The sequence below is a fragment of the Macrotis lagotis genome, chromosome 1, assembly GCF_037893015.1.
Source record: "Macrotis lagotis isolate mMagLag1 chromosome 1, bilby.v1.9.chrom.fasta, whole genome shotgun sequence".
NCBI classification, from domain to species: Eukaryota; Metazoa; Chordata; class Mammalia; order Peramelemorphia; family Peramelidae; genus Macrotis; species Macrotis lagotis.
Window position 1 is genome coordinate 682,521,823 of NC_133658.1, and position 15,865 is coordinate 682,537,687.

A 15,865-nucleotide genomic window follows, 5' to 3' on the forward strand; every position below is an offset into this window, starting at 1 on the left:
AAACATCAATTACTTATTTCCACTTCTACTTCTCCTTTCTTTTTCATCTTATTCAAGAACATATATGCATTTGCATACAGTAACATTTATCATCCCTCCCTCCCATTGTCCCCACCCTCCTCTGTTGAATAATGAAAAGATGTAACAAACACATGTAATCCAGCAGAACAAATTCCTGCCTCAGTGATATTCAAAAATGTATTTATCATTAGGTCTTTTAAATCTATCACCTCTCTGGCAGGAGATAAGTAATGTTTCCCCTTCAGTCCTGTAGATAATCTTACTTCAGCATTTAAAAACTTCACAATTTTATCTGTGTGAGTCTAAACTTTACCAAGGCAGAATGAACCCTGTTCCATACCTTAGCAAATAACTTAACAGATTACTTTAACCAAAAACAATTCATGACAGAGTAGACAGACTTGTGGTCACCATAGATTCTTAAGATCATAGTTCTAGGTCTCAGAAGGATCTCAAAAAACATTTGGTCCAAACCTAAAACCCAGGGAGGTGAAGTGAAGAGTCTATGAATTTAGTCAGACTTCTCTTCAGAGGCTGGTCTATGGTTAGACCCTCCCAATCTGCAAGTCTCAACTAAAATCCCACCTTTTGTAAGAAGGTTTTGGCATTAATTATAGTGTCTTCTTTCTGAATTGATTTCCATGGGGGCTGGGTTTTTCCCCCCTCATAAAATTACATTTTCCTGCTTCTAGGACACAGCAGGTCATTAAGAAAAATTATTTAATAGAAATGAATGTTAATCTAGTTTGTCTATTATTATTATTATTTTGGACTAGACCTTTGATTCCATTGATCTAGGGAATTTCCTAGTAAGGAAAATTCTTCTCATTATAGATATCATATCTACAACTTAGAGTTTAACAGAATTGCCAAAGACCCTGAGAGGTTTAGTGATTTTCCCCAGGGTCAGCCAGACAGCATATGTCAGAGGAAATAAAGGGAAAACTTAGAATTTCAGCTTTAGTATTATTCAGTCATGTCTGATTCTTCATGATTCCATTTGGTTTTTCTTGACAAAGATACTAGAGTGGTTTGCCATTTCCTGCTCTAAGTTATTTGAGACAAACATAGTAAAATGAATTTCTAGGATCACACAACTATTACTAGTCCTTTGGTATCAAAGAGCACCAACAAACCAAGTGATTGATGGTGTGATTTGCATAATTATGTTTACTATAGTGAGGGGTGTGCTGAGCAAGGCATTCTCATTTACCAGAATTGTTCTATTCCATAGCCTGGTTGATGGGAAACAGAACTAATGGAAATGTTCTGGCTATTGTGGGAGTCTTCTGGTCATATATTGCTTTCTCTTTCTCCCATATCAGTGAGACACCACAGTGCCTCATCAATGCACAGCTAAAAAGTGTCTGAAGCCAGATTTGAACACATGCTTTCCTGATTCTAAAGTCAGTGCTCTATTCACTGTACCACCTAGCAGCCAGCATTTCAGGAATGGCATTTTCATTACCTCTAGAAGGCTAAGATTTATTTGCAGATACTACCACTTATGAGTAGATGGTTGAAAGAAACTTGTAGGATTATAGATGAAGAATGGAAAGGACCTCAGAGATCCAGTCCTCTCTTTTCAAGAAATTGAGGCCCAGAGAGTTTGCTAATAAAGGTAACAGTAAGTGATAAGGGTAGTGTTTGAACTCTGATCTTCTACTTCTAAATCCAGAACTTTGTCCATTGTGCCCTGCTGCTTTCAGCAAGAGACCAAAAAGGACTGGTTAGAGAAAAAAATACAGGGAAGGACCGAATTACAGAATAAGGAAAGGGAGAATTTCAAGATGCTAAAGAGGCAGGTGCATTAGAGGTCAAATGATATGCTCAAGGTCTTGCAGATAGGGCAGATTTTGAACCTATATTCTCTAACACCAGAATCAGCTTACTTTCTCCAGAATTACTGTGCCTCCATAATGACAAAAGGACCTCAGTCTTCATTAAAACTTTGAAACAAAATGCCTTCCCCTTCACTTGGCAACCTGTGATTAATTATTAGAATCTGAGTATTATTAATCTCTTTAGCTGTCACCTAGGAAACCCACAACTTTGTCAATCATGTAATAATCATTGTCATATTACACTAACATACATAATACAAAATATTAATTTGACAACAATCAAGTACTTAATTGGAGATAAATTGTATGATTCAAGCAAAAAAAGGAATTTTTAGATTAGTTTAGAATTTGAATTAATTTAGAATTTGAATTCTGATTTGGATGAATACACTGATCATTTGCCAAACCAATAATTGTCAAATTGTCACTTCTTTTGTACAATGATAAATCTGGCCTTCTTAATGAGATAGGGAACTTTAGTCTTCCTACTGAACTACCATTTTAGGAAAAAAAGGGATGAGATTAGTGTCATTGACTACATTTTTATGGAAGAGGGAACTTAGGTTAGTTGTAATTAGTATTTTATTTAGCAAATGCTAGCTTTTTCTACCTAGTTTTTAATGAAGATATAAATGACCTTTTTTTCCCTCTAGGGAGAAGAGTTGGGCAGGGAGGAGGAGGTGTCATGTTTCTATTTGAGAATTTAATGAAGCTCTTTATATAATGTTCATTAAGATGATTAAACACTGATTTCTCCGCAAGCATACTATTCTTGACTTTGTTTTCTTGTCTTTTCTTGTCTTTTGTCTTTTTTTGTTTTTATAGACATAATGGGAATGGTGAGCTATCATTAAGATACAGGTCAAAGCATTATATATTTTACCAAAATGTCAATTTTTCATCAGTGATCTGTGGTGTCATTGACATGGGAAGTCCTTGAAGTTGGGCAAAAACAGGTTTTTTTTGACATTGACAAATCCATCTTTTATAGGAAGGAAGAAAAAGCATTTATTTAATATCTACTATGTATCTACTAATATATTTATTTAATATCTACTATGTATAATCAATATGCTTTACACAGTTCATTTGCTCCTCACAATAACTCTGTGAATGTTGTTTTTATTCCCATTTTACAGTTGAGAGAACAGAGGCAGACAGAGCTTAAGCTAGTAAATTTCTAAGACTGGATTTGAATTTATCTTCCTTACTGTAGACCTAGGTCTCTCTCCTGTACCACGTGGTTACTTCTGGAGACTGAAATCACAGGATCTGGCTGCAAATTCCACTTCTGTCATTTAATATTTGTAAGTGACCTTGGGCAAATCATTCAATCTCTCTTTGCCTCAGTTTCCTCATATATAAAAACGAGAGAATTGGACTATATAATTTGTAAAGTTCCTTCTGGCACTAACACAATATAGTCCTTATGATCTGATGTTGAGTTTTTTGAGGCTCAGAAAAATTAAGTGAATTGCCCATGGTCACACACAGCTATGTCAAAGGTAGAATCCAACCTTCCTTAACAAAGGCCTTAAGTCTAGTACTCTGTACACTATACCATGCTAGGTGGTGCAGTGGACAAAGTGCCAGTCCTGGAGTCAGGAGGATCTGAGTTCAAATTTATCCTCAGACACATGATACTAGTTGTATGACCTTGGACAAATAATTTCACCTGATTGCCTCACATTCAGGACTTTCTCCAGTCATCCTGATTTATGTCTGGCCGCTCAACCCAGATGACTCCAGAGGAAGAAGTGAGATTGGTGACTTAGCACAGCACCCCCTCACTCAAATCTGATTCATGTGCTTGTCATGGCATCACCTCCCTGATGTCATGGTCTCCTTTGAGAATAAAGGACAAATATTATCATCATCAACACCATGCCAAGCCAGTCTCCACATAGATTTAAGCAGTCAAAAAATATAATAGTGGTATCCTGAGAAATCACTCATTAGGATGATACTAGTGTGACTTTTAGACTCATATATCAATAGGCAGCTACTTGAAATGAAATTGTATTTCCAACTCTCAATTTCAATTTTGATAATCAAGCATTGGAAGATAACAACTAGAAGTTGTCCTCCCTTGTTTCTTTTAGCTTGTTTATTTTAGGAAATTCAGACAATCAGCAGTCTTAGAATTAACTACCGAAAACCCATCGACATAGGAGACAGACAACTCACAGATTGACCTCTGCATAAGCTTGTGCCATAATGATAAATCATTTTTATGGCAATCCCATTGAAACTTTATTGCCATTCACAGTTCAATATATTGGAAATATATTGGGAAATATGAGAAAATATTCAAAAGGACAAGGAAATTTGGCACTTGAGGTGGCAAGAAAGTGACTTGTAACAGGAAAGAAAAAGACACGAGAATTTCTGTGCTATGAAAGATGTTATAGGAGAGATGAAGCATTTCATCCCCAGGTCTCAATTTCCTCAGTTGTAAAATAAGAAAGTTAAACCAGATCATCTTTATATCTGTGACTCTAAAATTCCTTTTAGTCATTGAGACAAGATGCAAATCAGCTTGAAAGCACAAGAATATGACTTCAAATTAGGAAGTACAATGTCTTGCTAAAACACATGCTAAGATAGTCTGATGCTCAAAGTCCTCCATGCTCAGTTTTAAAGCCCTGATGCTTCAGGTTTATTAGAAAACTGAAACATAGGAGAGAATAATCCACTAAGTAGATGATGAAAGGTTTTTAAACTTTCTTTTAGGGTAATGGGGGAAAAGTGTGTTTTGTATAGAATCTGCATATAGTAAGACTTCAATAAATGCTAGTTAAATGACATCATGAATTCTCTTGGAAAGTGTCTCCTTGGTTAAATATTAATGTCCTGGAATTTTTGGGACATAGAGCACTTCATTTTTTTGTTTTTTTCTAATTACAGGAAAAGGTAATTTTCAATATTCATCCATTTGTAGGTTTATGAATTCTACATTTTCTACCATCTTCCTTTCCCTCCCCATATTTAGAAAAAGTTGTATATGTACAATCATGTTTAATATATTTTCATATTAGTCAAATTGTGAAAGAGGAATTAGAACTAAGAGGACAAAACTATGAGAAAGAAAAAACAAGAGATATTTTTTTAAAAGTGAACATAAAAAGTGAACTAGGCTTTGCTCTGCATTCAGACTTGATAGTTTTCTTTTTCCTCTAGATGAAGATAGACTTTCCCCTAACAGGTCTCTCAGGATTATCCTTGATCACTGAACTATTGAGAGGAGTTGCATTCATCATCATACAAAGTTTCTGTTAATGTATACATTAATCGATTCTGTTCACTCAGCATCAGTTCATGCAAGTCTTTCTAGGTTTTCCTAAAGTACAGCTGCTCATGATTTTTATAGAACAACAGAACTCTATAACATTTATATTTCACAACTTGTTCAGCCATTCCCCAATTGATCATTCCCTCAATTTCTAATTCTTTGCCACTACAGTACAAGTTGCTATAATTATTTTTGTACACGTGAGTATTTTCTCCTTTTTTGTGATCTCTTTGGGACATAGTTCACTTTAAACATGTACAGTAGGAGGGGCTGGGACATTTTGAGAGGAAGGACCATGAATGATTTTGTACTGGAGATATTGATATAGTTTAGTGGTGGTCAGCTCAAAAAGCTACCTATCCTTTAAATAAGGATAGTATATGACTCTCCTCCTACACAATACCTGTTAGAGGAAAAGTTCAGTTTATTTCTAGGAATTTTTCAATCTCATCCTTTATTAAAATAAAACAACATGAAATTATTTTCCTGTGAACATTTTTGAAATTCTCTTTTGCTTCTCTCTAAACAATCTATCAAAAATTATATTTTCAGACAGTTTTTTTTGGTTCAACTTCAATGTTTTGTTTTTAGCCTCTCATCCTGAAAGACATATGGAGCTTAAAGTCAGCTTTTCAAAAGTTCTTCCTCACATTTGTACCTAGAATAATTGCAAGTAGGAAATAGTTTTCTTTAATTCCCAAGTTAAAATCGGGCCTGAATGAAATCTTGCCAAACCAAGACCTTCCCCACCTCATCCTTCTAGCACCACCACCACCCAAAGTAGATAATTTGGGGGAGAGGGGAGAATGATAAGGCAGGAGAGTAAGGGGTGGTAAAAAGACAGCTTGCTTTTATCTCAGGAAGATTTGGGTTCAAGTACCTGAACTGGGCAAATCAATTTCTCCCTTACTGCCCGCAGGAAGCTTTCTAAGATTATAAACCACAGAGTGCATACCAACCTACCTTAGTATGGTGTTTGTCCTCACTGGGAGCACACTATACCAAAGAATATAGCTGCAGGCCTCAACATTTTCTTTACTGATTTTAATATTCTAATCTGAACCAAAAAAAGTAAAATTTTAAAAACCATCCTGGGAATTAAAATATAGTGTACTCCGAAGAAAATCACTCCCTATTTTTTTTCACATTTGAGACAATTCATCCATTTCTAATGATAAATAATTACAAATTTAAACTGAAAGGAAATTTTAAAAGTCATCTAGCCCAATGATCCTTTTACAGATAAGGAAATGAATGGCCAGAGAGGAAAAGTGATTTGTCCAAAACCACAAGTAGCATACCTAAGATCTTTCTTCTGAAGGCAAAATCAGTACCTTTTCTGTTCTCTGTCCCAGTCTCTCAGGGACCTGTTGTGTGGAGGAAGGATTAGATAGGTTCTCTTTGGATCCAGAGGACCAAACCTGAAACAATGGAGAGAACTGCCAAGAGTTCAACTTTGACATGCTGTCAAGAAAGTCTTTGTAACCATTGAATATGTCCAAAAGTAGATTGGCTTGCATTTAGAGGGAGCCAATTCTCTCTCTCTCTCTCTCTCTCTCTCTCTCTCTCTCTCTCTCTCTCTCTCTGAAGAACTTCAAACATCAAATTTCCATGTGAAGTATCTTTTTACACCAACAAAATGGCACAAGTATGGGATTATTTTAAAGTAGAAGGTTAGAAAAAGATGACCTGAATCAAGCCTGTTGGGGATGAATGAATAATAGCAAGTTATAAAGAAAGAAAGAAGGTGGACAATTCCATCCTAAATTTCTAGTGTAAATTATTTTTCATTTTGTGGGCTGGACCTTTTTCTATAAACTTACAAAAACATAAAATGGGTCCTCTCCTCCAAGTTTTATAATTATTATAATGCACATAGGATAGTCCATGTTGTGAAGTCTGAGCCACACAAATACAGGATTTGTCATTTATCCATTTTCTATTGGTAATATATATTCAGTAATGTAGTAATCTTCTGTTCCAATATGAATTATTTTTAATTTTATTCATTCTAAACTTAAATACCAAAAGGAAACAAGAAAATTTCCACATACACAGAATAACATAAAAGAAGATTCAATATAAAGCCATGAATTTACATTTCAAATTATTTATTTTATTGAAAAATTATATAATAAATCTTACACAATATGTCCCAAACTACCCTTGCTTCCTTCTAAGTTTTCTTTTCTTCTCTGTTGTACACTTTTAATTTTCCCCCCTCCCTCCTCAGCTTGCTACCATTAGAAACAAAAGTTTACCTATATGTAATACCAAATTATACATATATCTAATTTTCAGTTCATTCTTTGGATGTGGATAGGATCTTCCTTCATAGATACTTTGTAGTTGATTTGTGTACTGTGTACAATGTTCTCTTGATTCTACCTGGTGTGAATTTCTAAAAATTTAATAATAATACACATTTCACTAATTGATATATCAAAGGAATGCTTACAGGTATAGTTTGCCTCAATTTTAACAAAGTATTTGATAAAGATTCTCATACTATTCCTATTAGTAGAATGAAGATATCTAACCAACTGTATTTAAAAGTGAACTCAAAATCAGTTGAATGGTTGGTCACAAAGAGTCATCCATTAGTGATTTTGTTGAAAACTGGAAAGGAGAGCTCCAGTGTAGTTAGTGCCTGCTGGCACTGGTTGATTATGAGTTGTTGGATTTTTTTTCAATAACCTAAACAAAGGAAAAGATAATAAAATTATCAGATTTGTAAAATTTGTAAAATAAAAAGTTAGGAGGAACAGAGACAAAAAAGCTCTTAAGAGGCTAGAATATTGCCCTAATATGATATGATAGAATTTATTAGAGATAAATATAAAAGAATATTTATGTTAAAAAAGGATAATTTTCAAAAGAATAAGATGGGGGGGCAAAGCAGGACTAGAAAGCAGTTACTCTGAAAAAGATTTGGGCTGTTTTAGTGACTGGGAGCTTGATATGAGTCAATCACATGATTTGGCAGCCAAAAGACCTTGCAATCTTATGCTTCATTAAGAGAGGATGAGGATAAGGGAGTCAGAGAATGGAGCAGGTTTGTTCAGCTCTTGCTGCATAGTTAAGAAGGGCATTGATAAGCCAGAGATCATCAAGCAACTGGGATTTGAAATTTTTTAAGAGTCATCATGTGGAAGAAGGATGACTCTGTTTGACCCTGGAAGGCAGAACCAGGAGTGATGGGTGAATCTTACAAAGTGATCAATTTAGACTTGATATGGGGGGAGGAGCAATGGGTAGAAAAGGTAGAGGGAGAGATGACTTAACAAACAGTACAAAAGGGAAATGAGCTCCCAGGAGAACTGGGGGGGCTGGTATGGTCCTTGGGTTCTACTAGAAGAAGAGGGGTGGTCATTTGTCAGGTATGTCATGGGTGGCTTGCTTTATGTTTAGGTTGAATGAGATGGTCACTGAAGTCCCCTTCAACTCTCAAGGTCTGTGATTCTGTGATTATGAAGGGTTAGAGATTGATGCCATACAAAGACTGGATAAGTAAAGTGGGAAAGAAAAAAAGAAAGAAAGAAAGAAAGAAAGAAAGAAAGAAAGAAAGAAAGAAAGAAAGAAAGAAAGAAAGAAAGAGAGAAAGAAAGAAAGAAAAAAGGAAGGAAGGAAGGAGAGAGAGAGAAAGAGAGAAAGAAAGAAAGAAAGAAAGAAAGAAAGAAAGAAAGAAAGAAAGAAAGAAAGAAAGAAAAGAAGGAAGGAAGAGAGAGGGAAAGAAAAAGAAAAGAAGGAAGAGAGGGAAAGAAAGAAAGAAAAGGAAAAGGAAGGAAAGAAAGAAGGAAGTGAGGAAGGAAGGCAGGGAGAGAAAGAAGAATGGAAAAAGGCCATTTATTAAGAACCTACTATGGAGGGGCAGAGCCAAGATGGCAGCAGGAGAAGAGTGTCTCTTAGGTTCTCTTTCTATATAATATTTCAAAACCCATAAAATAAGGACTCTAGCTAAATTTTTGAGAGACAGAAGGGATTCAGTGGGACAATTCTCCAGCCCAAGGTAACCTGGAAAATATTGGAAAGGCTCCACTCCATGGGGTTGGAGGGGCAGCCCACCAGAGTGAAGGAACTTTAGCCTCCCAGAGGCACTCATGGCAGAGTGAGCAGCATTGCCACAGCAGCCTAGATCCAGGAAATGGAAGCAGATGGAGCCAGTAAGCAGGATCCCCCAGGCAACTGAGCCTTGAGTACTCAGCCTAGGTAGGGGAGTGGAGAGAGACTTCCCAGGTTTGTCCTCTATCCCTGGAACAGGACTCTGGTACTCTGACCATATTCAGATCCTAATCACAGTCTAGACCTTTCATAGAACAGCAGACCCATGGCAGAGGGGTGTGCTTGTGGTCATTTGCAGACCAGGAGGGAAGACAGAGCTTCACACACTGAGATCCTTGCAGGGCAGGGGTGGGAGTCCCAATAATACCCGAAAACTCAGGAAGTACCCCAAGACCAGGCACAGGCTGGGTAAATGAGTAAACAGAGAAAAAAGAGTAACACCATTAAGAAATACATTGTCTATGATCACAAGAAGGATCAAAATACTCAATCTGAAGTTGAGGAAGTACAAGCTCCTGCATCTAAAGACTGCAAGGAAAATGGAAATTGGGCTCAGGCTATGACAGAGTTCAACAAAGATTTTGAAAATCAAGTGAGGGAGATGAGGGGAAAAGAAATGAGAGAGATTCAGGAAAAACATGAAAAGTAGTCAAGGAGATCCAAAAGAATGCTGAAGAAAATAACATGTTAAAAACCAGCATAGGTCAGATGGATAAAACAGTTCAAAAAGTTATTGTGGAGAAGAATGCTTTAAAAATAAGAATTGGCCAGATGAAAAAAAGAAATAAGAAAGCTCTCTGAGGAAAACAAATTCTTCAGATGTAGAAAGGAACTGAGGGAAGATGCTGACTTTACAAGAAATCAAGACACAATACTTCAAAAATAAAAGAACAAAAAATTAGAAGAAAATGTGAAATGTCTCATTGAAAAAACAACTGATCTGGAAAACAGATTCAGGAAATATAATTTAAAAATTATTGGGATACCTGAAAGTCATGATCAGGAAAAGAGCCTTGACATCATTTTTAAAGAATTCCTACTGGAAAATTGCCCAGATATCCTAGAAAAAGAGGGCAAAACAGAAATGGAGAGAATCCACCAATCTCCCCCAGAAAGAGATACAAAAAAACAGCCCCCAGGAATATTATAGCCAAGTTCCAGAACTCCCAGGTCAAAGAGGAAATATTACAAGCAGCCAGAAGGACACAATTCAAATATCGTGGAGCTGCAGTCAGGATCACACAGGACTTACCAGCTGATCACACAGGACTTACCAGCTACTACATTAACAGCTCGTAGGGCTTGGAATATAATATTCTGGAAGGCAAAAGATCTTGGAATGCAACTGAGCTACCCAGCAAAACTGAATGTCCTCTTCCAGGGAAAAAAGATGAGCTTTCAATGAACCAAGGGAATTTCAAATGTTCCTGTTGAAATGACCAGAGCTGAACAGAAAGTTTGACCTTCGAATACAGGACTCAGGTGATGCATAGAGAGCAGAGGAGAAGGGTAAAATATGAGGGACTTAATCATGATGAACTACATGTATTCCTGCATAGAAAAACGATATTGATAATACTCACAAGAAACTTCTCATTTAATAGAGCAGGTAGAAGGAGCTTTTATAGATGAAGCACAGTAGAGAACTGAATTTGAAGATATAATATATTATAAAAATGGATTCAGTGGCTAAAAAGGAAAAGTAATGGGAGTGATAGAAAGGAGAGGTGGAATAGGCCAAGATATTTCATATAATGAAATTTGTTTATTACAATGAGCTATTGCAATGATATGGAAAGGGGGGAAGATGAGGGGGAATGAGGGAACCTTCACTCTCATCAAAGGTGGCTCAAAGAGGAAACAGTATATATACTCAATGGGGTATAGGCATCTAGAATAAGAAGGACAGGGGGAAGGGGGGGGATGTGAGTGATGGAGGAGAGGGTGGACTGTGGGGGACAGTGGTCAGATATAACACATTTTCTTTTTTACTTCTTGCAAGGGGCTGGCATTAGATGGCCTGTCTGGGACCACAGGGCCGGGTGGTTGCTGGGCCTTGGGGGTTATATGTGGGCTCGGGGCCTCTTGGCCCCAGGGCCAGTGATCTGTCAACTATGCCACTCAGCCACCCTAAAGCACACTTAAGAAGAGGGACAGAGTGAAAGGAAAGAGAAAATATAGTATATGGTAGTGGGGAAGTATTGCAATCAGCAATGGAAACAGTGGAAAAATATTGAAGTAGCTTTTGTGATGAACTTATCCTAAAGAATGTGATCCACCCACAACAGAGCTAGAAGTGTTGGAACACAGACTGAAGCATATTATTATTGTTATTATTATTATTATTATTATTATTATTATTATCATCATTATATTTTGCAGGGGGGGTTGCAGGACAAGTGGGGTTGGGTGGCTTGCCCAGGGTCATACAGATGGGTGATTGTTGAGTGTCTGAGGCTGGGTTTGGACCCGGGTGCTCCTGGGTCCAGGGCCGATGCTCTGTCTGTTGTGCCACCTGGCTGCCCCTATTTTTATTATTATTATTATTATTATTATTATTATTATTATTATTATTATTTTGTTTTGGTTTGGTTTATGCAGGGCAATGGGGTTGGGGTGGCTTGCCCAGGGTCACACAGCTGGGTGATTGTTGGATGACTGGGGCCAGATTTGGGCTCAGGTGCTTCTGGCTCCATCCACTGTGCCACCTGGCTGTCCCTATTATTATTTTTTTTAGTTTTATTTTAATTTTTTTCTTTCCTTTACTTTATTGCTTATAATGGTCTATATTTGGGGGGATGGGGGTTTTATGTTTTACTCTTAAACAAGAATATTTTAGTAATGTGTAAAATAATCATTTGTACAAAAAAATTAAAATAAAGTACAGAACACCCCCCCAAAAAGGAACCTACTATGTATCAAGCACTATGCTAAATCCTTTATAAATATCATTTAGTCCTCTTAACAACCTTAGAAGTAGATACTATTATTTTCCCCATTTTATATTTAGGGAAAATGAAGTAGATGGAAGTGACTAACCCAAGGTCACACAACTGGTAAGTATCTGAAGTAAAATTTGAACTCAGCTCTTCCTGACTCCACACTCAGGGTTCTGGTCATCTTGCTGCATCTATGTAAGAAAACACCTGTTCTGTTTAGTCCTGGAGAGCAGAACTAATGAGTTTCTGGTGGAAGTTTCAATTTATGATAAACAGGAAAAATTACTTTAATGATTTGAACCATTCAAAAGCAGGAGGAGGATATTACATTTAAAAGAGTCAAAAATGGGATAGTTAGGTGGTACAGTGGATAGAGGACCAGCCCTGGGACCAAAAGGGCCTTGGTTCAAATCCAGACTCAGACATTTGACACTTACTAACTATATGACCTTGGCCAAATCACCTCCACTGTCTTCCAAAATAAATAAACCCTAAACAAAGACCAAATAGGTCTCGAATTTGAACCCCATTTTGGCCATTTTCTACTTGTTCTCAGCAAATCCCCCATCTTCCCAAGTCTCAGTCTTCTTGTCTGTTTAAGGAAGAAATTGGGACATGTGGCCTTTAAGTTCCTCCCCCCCCCCCGATCTAGAATCCCTTTATATAGTGGATTCCCCCCCCCCCCATCTGAAGTCTTCTAATAAAAGACTTTATCATCCACCCTCAAGGTATCTTGTAAAATGAGACCCTTGCTCAGGTATGGATTAAATTAGACAACCTCTCTATTCCCTTCCAACTCTGAAATGCTGTAATTATATGGAAACTTTCAGTGAGATGTTATAATAAAACACACTTTAAGAAAAATTATCTGGGGTGCTAAGAGAAGCACCCTCTAAAGGGGTCACTTGTAGAAGATCTGTATGCCATTATTTAGCTGAAGATCAAAGACATTTGTTTTCCATTGCCTATTCACCTGAAAGCTATGTATGCCTTTTTTTTCCTACATTGGAGTGTTTATGTTTGTGGTAATTGGCAAATTCACAATAAAAAAGGAAAACATTTTAAATTTATGTGTGTATATGATCCATTTGGGCATAATCAAATCAGAACATCAGCAAGGAAGAAAAGATTAGAAAACTGTTTGGAGTTTGACAACTGACTCATTGCTCTATAGTATGATTAACCCTGTGGGGTGGCTTTCCAAGTTCCATGAACATCTTTGCTTTATCTGACCCTGTGCCTCCCCTTTTCAGGGATCCAATAGATCAATTTTATTTTCATAATAATACTAAAATGTTTCATTATTAATAATCTATATTGATAGGTACAATCTACACAAACAAAATCTTTTGGGGAATCTTTAATAATTTTTTTGGGTATAGAGGTTTAAGAGCTTCTGATTTGGGGAATTTCTGGTAAGAAAACTGTCTCCCAATGCAGATTGACATTGTTCTGCAATTTTTAGACTTCTAGAGTTATCTGGGTCATTGAGAGCTTAAATAACTTGCTCGAGGTCTCACAGATAATCTTTGTCAGAGACAAAACTTGAATTGAGCTCTTCCTAATTCCCTATCTACTATGCAACACTGCTCCTCTTCAATTGTTATCATTTTCATTTTGTACATGCGTAAACTGAGATTCAGAGACCCGAGTGATTTACCTGTGGTCATTTAACTAATGACAGAGACTATTCTATCCCAGGTTTATTGTCTTTAATATAGTATTTATTACATTATGTATTTTTTCTCATCACAGGAAAAAAAAATATCTAAGTGTCATAATGGATAGAGTGCTCAACCTAGAGTCAGGAAAATTCATCTTCATGAGCTCTTACTAACTGTGTGATTTCAAAACACTTAAACCTGTTTGTCTGCAATTCCTCATCTGTAAAATGAGCTGGAGAAGGACATGACAAATCACGCCAGTATCTTTGCCAAGAAAATTCCAATGGGGTCACAAAGTGTTGTCCAGGACTTAAAGATATAAGTATTAAATCTATTAAATCTGAACACACACACACACACACACACACACATATATATATACACACACATATATATGTTAGAGAGTACTATTTTAAATGGAAAAACTTATTTGAATATTGGCTCTAACACAATATGAGGCAATGGTTTGGAGTAGTTTTTACAAAACTAGACCTCAAGTCAGAAAGTCCTGAGTTCATATCCTGCCTTTAATACCTTTTAGCTACGTGACCTCAATAAGTCATTTATCCTTTGAGTAGTCCCAGACAACTCATTAAGGTTTTAAGTCGTGTGAATCAGTATTGGTAATAGAGTTTTGATGAAACACCTCCATACATTGATAAAATTGCAGATTCAGTCTAATATATACAAATAGCATATATTTGTCCCAAAGGGATAATAGAGAACACTAGCCTACATGCAAACTACATGGAAATTGAATTTTATCATGTATAATATATTTATTAGCCTTGTTCAATATTTTTTCTGCAATCCCTTGTCAAAGGTCTCTAGCTCAAATTTTCAGCCAAAAGTGAAACAAAGTGATATAGTGATTAACACATAGCATTAATTTTAGCAAATACCATAGTCCTCTGGATTGCTTCCTTTCCTATCCCTAGAGATATAACAGAGATAACTTACAATTACTTTCTTATTTGTGTATATAACCATGTTGATGAATGAGATTTGATCAAATGAAAGGCTGTATTGCTTTTCCTGGTAAATCCCCAGGAGTTCTTTTACCATCACTGTGTTAACTGAAAAGAGGTTTATAAGATGCTTCTATCAGTGTAAAGTATAATCACCACTAACTATTTTCTGTGATTCTACTAATAAATGCTACGATTCAGTAATACTTCTTAAATGAACACATTTGATATAAAAGAACTGTTTAGTTTTAAAGGATCAATTTTTTTCTTAGTGAAAGGAAAACTTCCAAAGTTTTTAAAAAAATTTGGACCTGCCAATCTGAAGGAAGGAGAAGACTTAATCCTGCACTGCACTATCTCTGGAAGACCCAGGCCAAATGTTATTTGGACCAAAGATAACATCCAAGTGGCAACAGGAGACATCAATGTATGTCTTTTGTGTTTTTTCTCTTGTTTGTAGAAGAATAATTTCCTGACTCTTTAAATTACATGTTCTTGTGTTCATATTTTATGTTCACAGATTCAGAAATTAGGGGATAATTATTACCTTTTAAAAAAGAATGTGATCCTCTCAGATACTGGGGAATACATTTGCTCTGCAATGAATGCAGTGGGTGAGGCAAGTTGTACAGCAAGCATCATAGTTACAGGTAACATCTGGCACACACAGATTCCTTGTCTGAATAAAGAGAGGCCCAAGGTCAAGTTTGTATTTTCTTTTAGGGAAAGAGAAAAGAGAAGAAACATGCTGCATAACTGAAGCAAAAATAAAGAGAGGCCCCAAGTATTTGTCAGAATGTACAATCAAAAATACAGAGGAGCAAAGACCAGCTGCACACATCAGCCAGAAGGCGATGATTAAACAGTTTTCAGTGAGGTAACTTCAACTTTATAATTCAACTAAGTTTAAAAATCTAGAAGTTGGGAGTATCTATGTCTCCAGCCCCTTCCTCTCTCTCTGCTTAATAGCCCCAGTCCAGATTTTTCTCTCCCGTTCCACTGCACATACACACACATACACACACACACACACACACACACACACACACACACACACACACAAGCATACACACAT

The 15,865-nt window shown here is 36.5% G+C and overlaps 1 protein-coding gene across 1 annotated transcript in view; it reads left to right on the plus strand.

Moving 5' to 3' along the window:
- Positions 1–15,865, plus strand: part of CCDC141 (coiled-coil domain containing 141) — a 353,841-nt gene that overhangs the window by 324,599 nt on the left and 13,377 nt on the right. Inside the window, 3 exon segments of the mRNA XM_074215601.1 lie at positions 15,063–15,217; positions 15,311–15,440; positions 15,514–15,667. Coding sequence (XP_074071702.1) covers positions 15,063–15,217; positions 15,311–15,440; positions 15,514–15,667 — 439 coding nt within the window.